We start from the raw sequence: 13,021 nt of genomic DNA, 5'->3' as shown, positions 1-13,021 counted from the left end.
TACACGGCCCTGTGTTCAAACCAAGACGGTGCCAGATATTGAAAAATAACCCCTGAGCATACAAATATGTACTAATGCATAGCCCGCACATTGCTGGGGCCACTACATATGTAGACAGAATTAGAAACACCCCAAGAAGAGGCTGAAGTATTGAATTCAAGCAGCTGAAAAGAGAAAAGGCACTTGAGCTATTGTGATTAAAAGGAAGGGCAGACTGAATTATTCAGAAGCAAAACTTGAGTCACACAAAAGCCATGCATATGACCCAATAAATCATCAGCAGGTCGTGACATAACAGCACTAAGCCAATAATTTAATTTGAATGTTTTCTTAAAATGTCATTGGTAATTCTGTTTCATTGAAAATACCCATTCAGCATTTAGCAAGATGCTGATCTACGGGGAATCCCTATCTGAAGACTGTGAGGAATTAGAACCCACTGTGGGTTTAGAAGCTCACTCAATCATCAACTCAGTTTGAGAATCATGTACTGCGTGCAACAGTCACACAGCGCAAGTGTGAGGACATTGGGCACAGAATCAGCAACCTCCGTGATTCTGAGTAATCTTCTGTCAGAGATAATAAACAGGCAGGTTAATGGCTGCTGCATTTGCAGAGGTTACTGATAAAGGGGACATACTTTACAGCCACCTTGATAAGAAGACTGGCTGCCTTGACCCAGAGAAGGGAAATGGTTGTGAAGAGCAGCGGCCCCTGTTCACGTTGCTACAACCAGACACAACTTAACAGCACGTGTCAATCGCTGCCTCACGAACAGGAAGTCGCAACCCCATCATTTGTCTTGTGTGCTTTTGAAGAAAAAATGACTTGCTCTTTGAGTGGCAACTCTATTCTGCACAATAATGTCGCAATGAAGTTCACATAGATTGCTGCTGTTACCTTTTTTGGCAGTTTCCATTTCTTCTTCAGTCCAGCGAGAGCTCTCATTCATCTCCAGATTGGCTGTCAAACACACATAACCACACACACACACACAAACACACACACACACACATCAAAAAAGTAAGAAGGAGGAGGGGTGGGCAGTTGTGACAAAGTCAGTTATAGGGAGTGACTGACAAGAGGAAAGGAAAGAGAGAAATTAGAGAAGAAAAAAAACAATGCGAGGGGGCAGGGTACTTAGTGCTGCTTGCCAAAGAGGCACTGCTGCCTAGGTCGCTAGGAACTGTTTGTTTTAGATGGAGGAAGCAGGAAATCCAAGGAGAGAAGTCAGTTAATGATTATAGACATAACAACTGGCTTCTCTCTCTCTCTGCACAGGGTATGAGCCAGAGTGACCCTGGCCCTGCCGACACACAGAGAAGTTGGATCTTGTACTTGCATGACCGCTATATGAAGCTGTCAAGGGCAAACTAACCAGCTAAGGAACAAACAATCTGTTGAGTCATTGTGCAATTCCGTGTGAATGAATTTAAGCAACATCTGATATCCTGTCAAAGGGGGGAAAAAAACGTGTACTGTCCAAGCTGTCACTTAAGTAACACTTTTGTCTTTTTAGAACTAATGGGAATGAATGTAGATGTCGTTTAACCGAACACCTAACTGGTGTATTCAGTGTCACTTTAGCACAAAACGGTGCACAAGCTTGAAGTGAACAACTCGAGCAAAAAAAGGCAACAGTGCACTCTGGTGGTATGGGTCAGTAGATCGATTCTATAGGGCATGACTATTTCAATTTATTGATGACAGAATTTCACAGATATCTTTAAATGTGCGCACACATTAATGTTGCTTAAAAGTGTTTGTTTAATAAAATATTGATGGTCTAAAAAAATCCAATAAGAGTAAATTGCACTTGTTAATAGGGCTTAAGGTGGAGTACAGTATTTTTCGGACTATAAATCGCTCCGGAGTATAAGTCACACCGGCCGAAAATGCTTAATAAAGCAGGAAAAAAACATATATAAGTCGCATTTTTTGGGGAAATGTATTTGATAAAACCCAACACCAAGAATAGACATTTGAAAGGCAATTTAAAATAAATAAAGAATAGTGAACAACAGGCTGAATAAGTGTACATTATATGAGGCATAAATAACCAACTGAGAACATGCCTGGTATGTTAACGTAACATATTATGGTAAGAGTCATTCAAATAACTATAACATATAGAACATGCTATACGTTTACCAAACAATCTGTCACTCCTAATCGCTAAATCCCATGAATCTTATACGTCTAGTCCAGGGGTCGGCAACCTTTACCACTCAAAGAGCCATTTTGGTAAGTTTCACAAATTAAAGAAAACAATGGGAGCCACAAAAAAAATTTGAAAATTTAAAATGAAAAACACCGCATACAAAGCTTAAATTGCTTCGCGCTATGTTAACCAGGGGTCTCTGACACACGCACCGGCACGCATCTCAATATGGAGATTTAATGTTAATGCGGCCCGCGACTTTTAATTGAATGGCGCTTGATAGCGTCTTTCTTGCCAACCGTCTCAATTTTCCGGGAGACTCCCAAATTTCAGGACGTGCTGGCACTGCTTTTAGCGCCCTCTACAGTCTGCCCAAACAGCGTATCTGCTTGGCCACATGTAGAATGCAGCTTTTTCTTGCTCACGTAAGTGCCAGCAAGGCATACTTGTTCAACAGCCACACAGCTTACACTAACGGTAGTCGTACAAAAACAACTTTAACACTGTTATGTTACAAATAAGCGCCACACTTTGAACCCACACCAAAAAAGAATGACAAACACATTTCTGGAGAACATCTGAACTGTAACACAACATAAACACAACACAACAAATACCCAGAATCCCATGCAGCCCTAACTCTTCCGCTCAACCGACGCACGGAGAGAGAGAGAGGGGGGGGGGGGGGGGGGGAACGACGACTGTTGATGTGTGGGGGGGTTGTTGGTGGTAGCGGGGTGTATAATGTAGACCGGAAGAGTTAGGGCTGCATGGGATTCTGGGTATTTGTTGTGTTGTGTTACGGTGCGGATGCTCTCCAGAAATGTTTTTGTCATTCTTTTTTGGTGTGGGTTCACAGTGTGGCGCATATTTGTAACGTAACAGTGTTAAAGTTGTTTTTGTATGACTACCGTCAGTGTAAGCTGTGTGGCTGTTGAACAAGTATGCTTTGCTGTCGCCTACGTAAAAGCAACATATAACATGTGGCCGGGCTGGCACGCTGTTTGTAAATGCTATAGGGGACAATTAATGCAGTGCCATTAGGGAGCCTTTGATTAAGTAATTAGAGTGAAAATAGGATAATACTTGCCCTGGGAGATTTCTAGGAGAGGCAGTCTCCTGGGAAAATCGGGGGGGTCGTTAAGTATACTGGGAAAACTGGGAGGGTCGGCAAGTATGCAGCTGAGCCGCATCAGAGTGGTCAAAGAGCCGCATGCGGCTCCGGAGCCGCGGGTTGCCGACCCCTGGTCTAGTCTCTTACGTGAATGAGCTAAATAATATTATTTGATATTTTACGGTAATGTGTTAATAATTTCACACATAAGTCGCTCCTGAGTATAAGACGAACCCCACTATGAAAAAAACTGCGACTTATAGTCCGAAAAATACAGTATGTGCTTTTAAAACTAATTCCAAGCATGCTTTGATTGATGTTAAGCCACTAGAACTGACCAAGCTCATTGTTGACAGGCGGTGCGGTCGTCTCCTCTACTTCGCTGGTCATGGAGCGGGTGATTCGGCCCTTACGCCGCCCCTGGCTGTTGGCTGTGCGTCGACCCTTGACAGCCACGGCAGGCTCTTTGTCCTCTGCATCTTCTCCAGAAGTTTCATCTCTAAAATTCAGAAATGCCAGGATGTTTTTAAACGACATTTCACAGCTATTGCTACCTAGCACATGATAAGCAATAAGTAATCTATGGATCATTGAATACATTACAATGATTGGCATTTAGTCTATATTAAGTTATATAGACGCTAAAGGTCCCCTTGTTATGAGGAATTTACTTTTTAAATATGCTATAACAACAATGTACACTGCAAAAACTAAAGTCCAAGTAAGATTAAATATCTCAAATAAGGGTGATATTTGCTTGTTTTCTGTCCGATAAAATAATTATTCTCACTAAGCAGATTTTATGTTAGAGTGTTTCACTTGTTTTAAGTGTTTTGGTCCTAAATGATCTCAGTAAGATATTACAGCTTGTTGCTGAGATTTGATGACCTATATTGAGTAAAACATCCTTGAAACTAGAATATCAACTGTTGCAAAGCTGTGTCATCAACACTCACAAGTATAAAACTACTTTTTTAAAGTAATCATTTCTTATTTCAAGCATGAAAAAAAAAATCATGACTTTGACACAATTGTGTCTCATAATTAAAACGGATGACAGCCAAATGGACTTTTGCTGTTTCATTTTCAATGAAACAATAAAAAATACATACTCATATAGTAGTACAGTTGGCACAGTACAGTAAACTAACAGTTAATATTTAAACATTTCACATGTGACATTTCAAACTATTTTGAACAGAAATAGTTCATGCACATTCAGATGAATTCTTCAAAATTACAATTAAAAATGTTCTGGCCGGGGGCCGGGCTGTACATATGCGCACTAATTGACTGAAAGAGCACGCACTTGGCGCGATGATGTCATGTTATCGATGGAAAAATGCATTTTTAGACCATATGATTTGCCTGAGCGGCTAGGAGACCCCGAGAGTAACAAGCAACCCAAGTATAAAACTACTTTTTTAAAGTAATAATTTCTTATTTTAAGCATGAAAAAAAAAATCATGATGCCGAGCGCATATCATTATGTCAAGATAATGGCACTAGCATTTACTTAATTTAAGAATATTTTTCAACATATTGAGCAAAAAGGTCTCTTTTATGTTTCTACCAAGAAAAGTGCACTTGTTATTAGAGAATATTCTTATTTTAAGGTATTTTTGGGTTCATTGAGGTTAGCTAATTTTACTTGTTTTGGAAAGTCTTGACAAGCCGAATTGTCTTGTTCTATTGGCAGATAATTTTGCTTAGTTCAAATAAAATACCCCTAATTTTTTTTAAATTTTTTCTTGTTTTTGAACACTGACTTTTTGCAGTGTATGGACAACAATGTCTATAACAAAATCGCGAAAACAATAAATAATCGCGATATAGTATTTTGTTAATAAAATTACATATATATGTGTTTGTGTGTATGTGTATATATATATATATATGTGTGTGTATGTACAGTATATTATGCAAATATATACACTACCGTTCAAAATTTTGGGGTCACCCAAACAATTTTGTGGAATTGCCTTCATTTCTAAGAACAAGAATAGACTGTCGAGTTTCAGATGAAAGTTCTCTTTTTCTGGCCATTGTGAGCGTTTAATTGACCCCACAAATGTGATGCTCCAGAAACTCAATCTGCTCAAAGGAAGGCCATTTTTGTAGCTTCTGTAACGAGCTAAACTGTTTTCAGATGTGTGAACATGATTGCACAAGGGTTTTCTAATCATCAATTAGCCTTCTGAGCCAATGAGCAAACACATTGTACCATTAGAACACTGGAGTGATAGTTGCTGGAAATGGGCTTCTATACACCTATGTAGATATTGCACCAAAATCCAGACATTTGCAGCTAGAATAGTCATTTACCACATTAGCAATGTATAGAGTGTATTTCTTTAAAGTTAAGACTAGTTTAAAGTTATCTTCATACAGTGCTTTTCTTTCAAAAATAAGGACATTTCAATGTGACCCCAAACTTTTGAACGGTAGTGTATATATATTTATATACATACACACACACACAAAATGAATGCTCATTTTGATGATCTTCTCTCCTTTTTTTATACAACACATAGTTTATATATAAAAAAGGACAAGACAATTAAAGAACAATAAAAAGTATTTTTAGTACCAGCCCTTCTTTTCGACAGTGTGTACTAGGGCCATTTCAACATATGAATTTACAGATGGAATCTATCATTTCTAGGTCTCTGCGTGACTGCTTTTATTAGACAGTGCCTTTGGACAATGACTCTGTCAGGCTCATTTGGTGTGTTTTTATTTTCATCACATTTGTATTTTGTCACATTTCAACACAGTCCAGAGACTGTTCTTAATGCAGTGTCTTGAAAAAGAGACTTGTTTAAGTCACTAGAAAGGACTTGTTGGCGGCATGTTTTACAGATTAGCCTACCGTTGACTAAAATGTTTTAATCAAAACCAATTGGCACCAATTCCTCTTCAGGTTTTGTTGGTTTGTTTGGCTTTCATTGTGCTTTCGTCTCTGCGACATTGTTTACATCCATACCCCTAACCCTAAAGTTCTTTCGAATGACGTAAATATGTTGCCGCAAAGTAGCATCGTTGCTGCAGTTACATACATACACTACCATTCAAAAGTTTGGGGTCACCCGAACAATTTTATGGAATAGCCTTCATTTCTAAGAACAAGAATTAACCGTCGAGTTTCAGATGAAAGTTCTCTTTTTCTGGCCATTTTGAGCGCTTAATTGACCCCACAAATGTGATGCTCCAGAAACTCAATCTGCTCAAAGGAAGGTCAGTTTTGTAGCTTCTGTAACGAGCTAAACTGTTTTCAGATGTGTGAACATGATTGCACAAGGGTTTTCTAATCATCAATTAGCCTTCTGAGCCAATGAGCAAACACATTGTACCATTAGAACACTGGAGTGATAGTTGCTGGAAATGGGCCTCTATACACCTATGTAGATATTGCACCAAAAACCAGACATTTGCAGCTAGGATAGTCATTTACCACATTAGCAATGTACAGAGTGTATTTCTTTAAAGTTAAGACTAGTTTAAAGTTATCTTCATTGAAAAGTACAGTGCTTTTCCTTCAAAAATAAGGACATTTCAATGTGACCCCAAACCTTTGAACGGTAGTGTATAAAAAGGATAAGACAATTAAAGAACAATAAAAAATATTTTTAGTACCAGCCCTTCTTTTCTACAGTGTGTACTAGGGCCATTTCAACATATGAATATACAGATGGAATCTATCATTTCTAGGTCTCTGCGGGACTGCTTTTAATAGACAGTGCCTTTGGACAATGACTCTGTCAGGCTCATTTGGTGTGTTTTCATTTTCATCACATTTGTATTTGGTCACATTTCAACAAAGTCTCTGTACTGTTCTTAATGCAGTGTCATGAAGAAAAGACTTGTTCAAGTCACTAGAAAGGACTTGTTGGCGGCATGTTTTACAGATTAGCCTACCGTTGTCTAAAATGTTTCAATCAAAACAAAAGAGTTCCTCTTCTTAGCACCAATTCCTCTTCAGGTTTTGTTGGTTTGTTTGGCTTTCATTGTGCTTTCGTCTCTGCGACATTGTTTACATCCATGCCCCTAACCCTAAAGTTCTTTCGAATGACGTAAATATGCTCCCGCAAAGTAGCATCGTTGCTGCAGTTACATACATACGTCGTCGCCCAGATGTTAAAATTACGATATAAAAAATAGAGTTATATCGTACGACGGGCATTTTTAAGGCGTACTACGATATATATCATAATATCACACATTACTGCAAGAGACTGTCACTGAGTTTGATCCAGAGATTTTATACATTTCTGAGATTGATTAATCTTGAAGAGGGGGTACAGAATATTGAAAATATACTGTATGTGAGGCGAGAGGTGGGTTTGTTTGAAGTCATGTCCCAGCATAGACAGGCGGTAGTATTCATTAGCAGCTTCAAACCTCAGTCAAGAATGTACATTACATCCAGAATATAAAGTACAACTTCACATTAGATAATATAGTACCTGACTAGAGAAATTGGGTGCATTCACCTATTGATTTCCAAGCCACAGAAAGCAGAGGTATTCCATCTGTTGTTTTTTTGCATCTGTTGACGTTTAAGAACACTGCACAAAGCTCCACCCCCACAAACACACATCTAATCCTATCACACAGAATATAAAAAAATAACTGTTTCAAAACGGGAAAACAGCAGTTTTAATGCGAAGAATAATTGTGGTTCATGGTGTGATACTAACTCTTGAAGAAATGTCGTCCAATTGGTCTCTGGACACGTTTCCTTCTGTTGTATCAATACATATCTGCCATTACATTAAGTCACTTAATATAGGTTGGCTTCTCAGAAAGTCTTTACTAACTCTGCAAGTCTTTCATGATAAAATACACACACAAAAGTTGACACTCGCCTTCAGAATAACTTCACAGGCAACAATCTTTTTGAAAATTTTAATCAAACTATTTCCTCTGTTCCATAACTAACAGTCTTACAATTTTAAGGACAAAGCCTGAACCACCATCAGGCCTTCAGTGCTGCTGCTACAAGGCTGTGGAAATCCCTGCCAGACTGTCTGAGTCACCGGAGACTTAAAATGGTCTTAAGACATTTGGTTTTTAATATTTACTCTTTTTACCACTATTTTTTTCTTCTGTTGAAAATGCTTTAATCACTAAGATCTGTCTGTAACTTCAAATGTGGTATAAATCACTTTTAAAATGGTCTTAAGACATTTGGTTTTTACTATGATTTTTTATCACAATTTTTTTCTTCTTTTGAAAATGCTTTTAATCACTAAGGTTGATCCGTAACTTCAAATGTGCTATAAATTAAATGTATTAATATTGAGATGCAGATGATACATTTGACTGCTGATTCGAGGCTCCCTTACTCAATTTAGTAGTTTGACTTACTTCATTCCATCCTCCTTGTCTTCAGCTTCAGTTTTTTCGTCATCCCTCTCTGGCTCTGCCTTTTCTTTTTCCTCCTTGTCCTTTTCGTCCTGGCTGGTTCGGTTGACTTGCTGTTGCTGTTGTTGCTGCTGCTGCTGCTGCTGCTGTCCGTGCTACAGATGAAACATGAACAACAAGGCATCCCATTATGAAGATACACCTACATAATGCCAGTTTTTTCAGTAAAATGTACCCATCTCATTGCCTTCAGGATTTTACATGATTTTTTTTTTTTATGATTGTTGCCACCTAAAATGCCTAATTACTTCCTAAAAAGGTTGTAAAAGTTTGTAGTACAGTTTATTGTATTGTTTTTAAAAACATTTTCTTTAAGGCATGGTACGTGTTAACATTGTATAGTGTTTTGGCAGGCCAAGAATCAATTAAATTGATTTCAATTAATTTTAATAGACAATTATTTTAATTAATTAATTTTAATGACTAATACACAAAGCTGTTTTTTTTCTTTCAAACTGTCATTGCTCAAAACATAATATTGAATCAAAATCAATGTTATTATGAATTATTGACCTATCCAAGGTTCCGATTACTTCACATCAAATATTCCAGTAAGAAAAATATTTTTGGTGGAAGATTTTGCAAATTTGGTAAATAAATAACCCAAAAATGTATATTTTGTTGTGTTCTTACTGTACCGAAAATGAACCGAACCGTGACCTCTAAACCGAGGTACGTAACGAACCGAAATTTTTGTGTACCGTTACACCCCTAATATATATATATACACACTACCGTTCAAAAGTTTGGGGTCACATTGAAATGTCCTTATTTTTGAAGGAAAAGCACTGTACTTTTCAATGAAGATAACTTTAAACTAGTCTTATCTTTAAAGAAATACACTCTATACATTGCTAATGTGGTAAATGATTATTCTAGCTGCAAATGTCTGGTTTTTGGTGCAATATCTACATAGGTGTATAGAGGCCCATTTCCAGCAACTATGGTACCATGTGTTTGCTCATTGGCTCAGAAGGCTAATTGATGATTAGAAAACCCTTGTGCAATCATGGTCACACATCTGAAAACAGTTTAGCTCGTTACAGAAGCTACAAAAATGACCTTCCTTTGAGCAGATTGAGTTTCTGGAGCATCACATTTGTGGGGTCAATTAAACGCTCAAAATGGCCAGAAAAAGAGAACTTTCATCTGAAACTCGACAGTCTATTCTTGTTCTTAGAAATGAAGGCTATTCCACAAAATTGTTTGGGTGACCCCAAACTTTTGAACGGTAGTGTATATATATAGGTATATAGTTCGGTTGACTTGCTGTTGCTGTAATAATATCAATTAAATATTTAAATTATTTTATACTACTGGCTCGGTTTTAAATCCTTTGGGTATTTTGCCATTAAAGTGCCAGTAGAATGGAAAAACAAGTTGATTATATTGAAGCTATGTATATATATATATATATATATATATATATATATATATATATATATATATATATATATATATATATATATATATATATATATATATATATATATATATACACACACATGCATACTTTTATATATACATATATATATATATATACATAGCTTCAATATAATCAACTTGTTTTTCCATTCTACTGGCACTTTAATGGCAAAAAACCCAAAGGATTTAAAACCGAGCCAGTAGTATAAAATAATTTAAATATTTAATTGATATTTTTACACCGCCATCGTGTGTTTTTGTCAGATTATATTTGTGATGAAATATAGAATTATTCATTGATGATTAGTGCCCCAGTAAATACTTGGTATTGAACCGATACCCACATTTGTGGTATAGCCCAAAACTAATGTTAAGTAACCAAACAACAGAAAAATAATTTTTTATTACATTTTAACACGTTACAACAGAAAGTAACCAGATATTATCGGTAAACTAACAAGAAAAATAACAGTATAGAGAAAATAATACACCCTGGAATTACGCAATATGTTACTGCATACGTCAGCAGCCAAATTAAGAGCCTTTCTAACCTGTTCTGAAAGAGTTTTATTATCATTTATATACTAAACAACATGTGATATACATTGTTACCACATGAGGCTAAATACATACTTCTTGCTTTCTGATCAATTTACACCTGTTGCATTTCATTGATCAAACACTAACAATTTGGTTTCATAGAAGCACATACATTTGACTAAGCTAAAAAGCATGTCAGCACAAGGTAAAACAAAACAGGATGTGAAAGTTTAGAAACCACAGAATGAATGTTCTGCTGTATAACTTTTGGTTTTCAAGCACACAGTACCACTTCCTCACTAGTATCTTGCCTGTCTGGGATTTTAGGGTGAGAGTTCATTTAAGTGCAGACACATGCAGTGAGGACCATCTTTCGTGCAATATTGACACCCATTGCCGCATGTGATGTACGGTATTTGACACTGCCGCCTCAGGCTAATGCAACACGTTCGTTTGATGATAATCTCATGGCAGTATCTTGAATACTTAAGAGAGAGAGAGAGAGAGAAAAAGAACGAGAGAGAGAGAGAGAGAGAGAGAGAGAGAGAGAGAGAGAGAGAGAGAGAGAGAGAGAGAGAGTGAGAGAAAAAGAACGAGAGAGAGAGAGAGAGAGAGTGAGAGAGGAAGCCAAGAAAAAGAGAAAAGCTAACAAAGAAGAACAAGAGGATGCCTTTGTAGATTTGCCAAGTCAACCAAGATTACCATAGCAGTGTTTCCCCTCGATTTCCAGCCCACTAACACACGCACATGTACAGGGGCACGCAGATTATTAGTTTGTTTACTAACATTTTAAAAAGAACAATTTATAGACCTCTTCTAGAGATGTCCGATAATGGCTTTTTTGCCGATATCCGATATTCCCATATTGTCCAACTCTTAATTACCGATTCCGATATCAACCGGTACCGATACAGTATATACAGTCGTGGAATTAACACATTATTATGCCTAATTTTGTTGTGATGCCCCGCTGGATGCATTAAACAATGTAACAAGATTTTCCAAAATAAATCAACACAAGTTATGGAAAAAAATGCCAACATGGCACTGCCATATTTATTATTGAAGTCACAAAGTGCATTCTTTTTTTAACATGCCTAAAAACAGCAGCTTGGAATTTGGGACATGCTCTCCCTGAGAGCATGAGGATTCTGGGTATTTGTTCTGTTGTGTTTATGTTGTGTTACGGTGCGGATGTTCTCCCGAAATGTGTTTGTCATTCTTGTTTGGTGTGGGTTCACAATGTGGCGCATATTTGTAACAGTGTTAAAAGTTGTTTATACGGTCACCCTCAGTGTGACCTGTATGGCTGTTGACCAAGGTTGCCTTGCATTCACTTGTGTGTGTGAAAAGCCGTAGATATTATGTGACAGGGGCACTGAAATTCGGGAGTCTCCCTGGAAAATCGGGAGGGTTTGCAAGTATGACTGGGAGACGCAACTGCTCTGTACTTCTCCCTACGTCCGTGTACCACTCTGTACAGCGGCGTTTTAAAAAGTCATACATTTTACTTTTTGAAACCGATACCGATCATTTCCGATATTACATTTTAAATAATTTATCGGCCGATAATATCGGCAGTCCGATATTATCGGACATCTCTAACCTCTTCTATAATCAGGTACTTCTGTTGTGGTCTAGCGCAACATAGAATACACAATAGGGCTGTAAGGATTTTTGACATAATCAACATGAAAATAAAAAAATATCGACAAATACAGTCTTTGTTGCAAAAGAACAATTGTGAGGGGAAGAAAAATGCAGAGTCAGGAGTAAGAAGAAGAGTTACCAAAATAAAAAGGAGACCCAAACACTAAATTTGGCAACATTTGTTGGCCCTGCGATGAGGTGGCGACTTGTCCAGGGTGTACCCCGCCTTCCGCCCGATTGTAGCTGTGATAGGCTCCAGCGCCCCCCGCAACCCCGAAGGGAATAAGCGGTAGAAAATGGATGGATGGATGGATAAATGGAAATAGAGCAAATTAAATATAACAGTGATATGTAAACTTTGTACAGTGGAACTTGTGTTTTACGTCAGCATGACGGCTATGCACAAGCACGGCCTAGTTGTGTTGTCTACATCAACATCGCCATAGTTGTGCCATTTACGCAACATGTGTTTGTTTTTAAAACCTATACTAGCGGCTTTTTACCTGCATAAGATACCAGTTGTGTAACTAACGTTGAGATTTACTCATTTTATTTTGTCTGTTATAAAGCAACAAGCAAAGATGAGTGGGCATGCAATGTTCATATAACCACTTCTATTCCCTGTGGTAAATAATAGAAGATAAAAAGTAATGCACAATGCTTACTTTAAAAATGAATATTCAGTTTTAAAGTATTATTCCTTT

The 13,021-nt window shown here is 37.5% G+C and overlaps 1 protein-coding gene across 1 annotated transcript in view; it reads right to left on the bottom strand.

Annotated features, from left to right (window-relative positions):
• Window positions 1–848: 848 nt before the first annotated feature.
• LOC133652752 (nuclear receptor corepressor 2-like) overlaps window positions 849–13,021 on the bottom strand; it is a 152,745-nt gene continuing 140,572 nt past the window's right edge. Inside the window, exons 15-18 of the mRNA XM_062051803.1 lie at window positions 8,646–8,797; window positions 3,614–3,774; window positions 901–963; window positions 849–853 (exon numbers count right to left, since the gene is read on the bottom strand). Coding sequence (XP_061907787.1) covers window positions 849–853; window positions 901–963; window positions 3,614–3,774; window positions 8,646–8,797 — 381 coding nt within the window. The remainder of the gene's footprint in view (window positions 854–900; window positions 964–3,613; window positions 3,775–8,645; window positions 8,798–13,021) is intronic.

The sequence above is a fragment of the Entelurus aequoreus genome, linkage group LG06, assembly GCF_033978785.1.
Source record: "Entelurus aequoreus isolate RoL-2023_Sb linkage group LG06, RoL_Eaeq_v1.1, whole genome shotgun sequence".
Taxonomy (NCBI): Eukaryota; Metazoa; Chordata; class Actinopteri; order Syngnathiformes; family Syngnathidae; genus Entelurus; species Entelurus aequoreus.
Note: the sequence above shows the minus strand (reverse complement) of the source record. Positions and strands in the feature narration are given on the sequence as shown.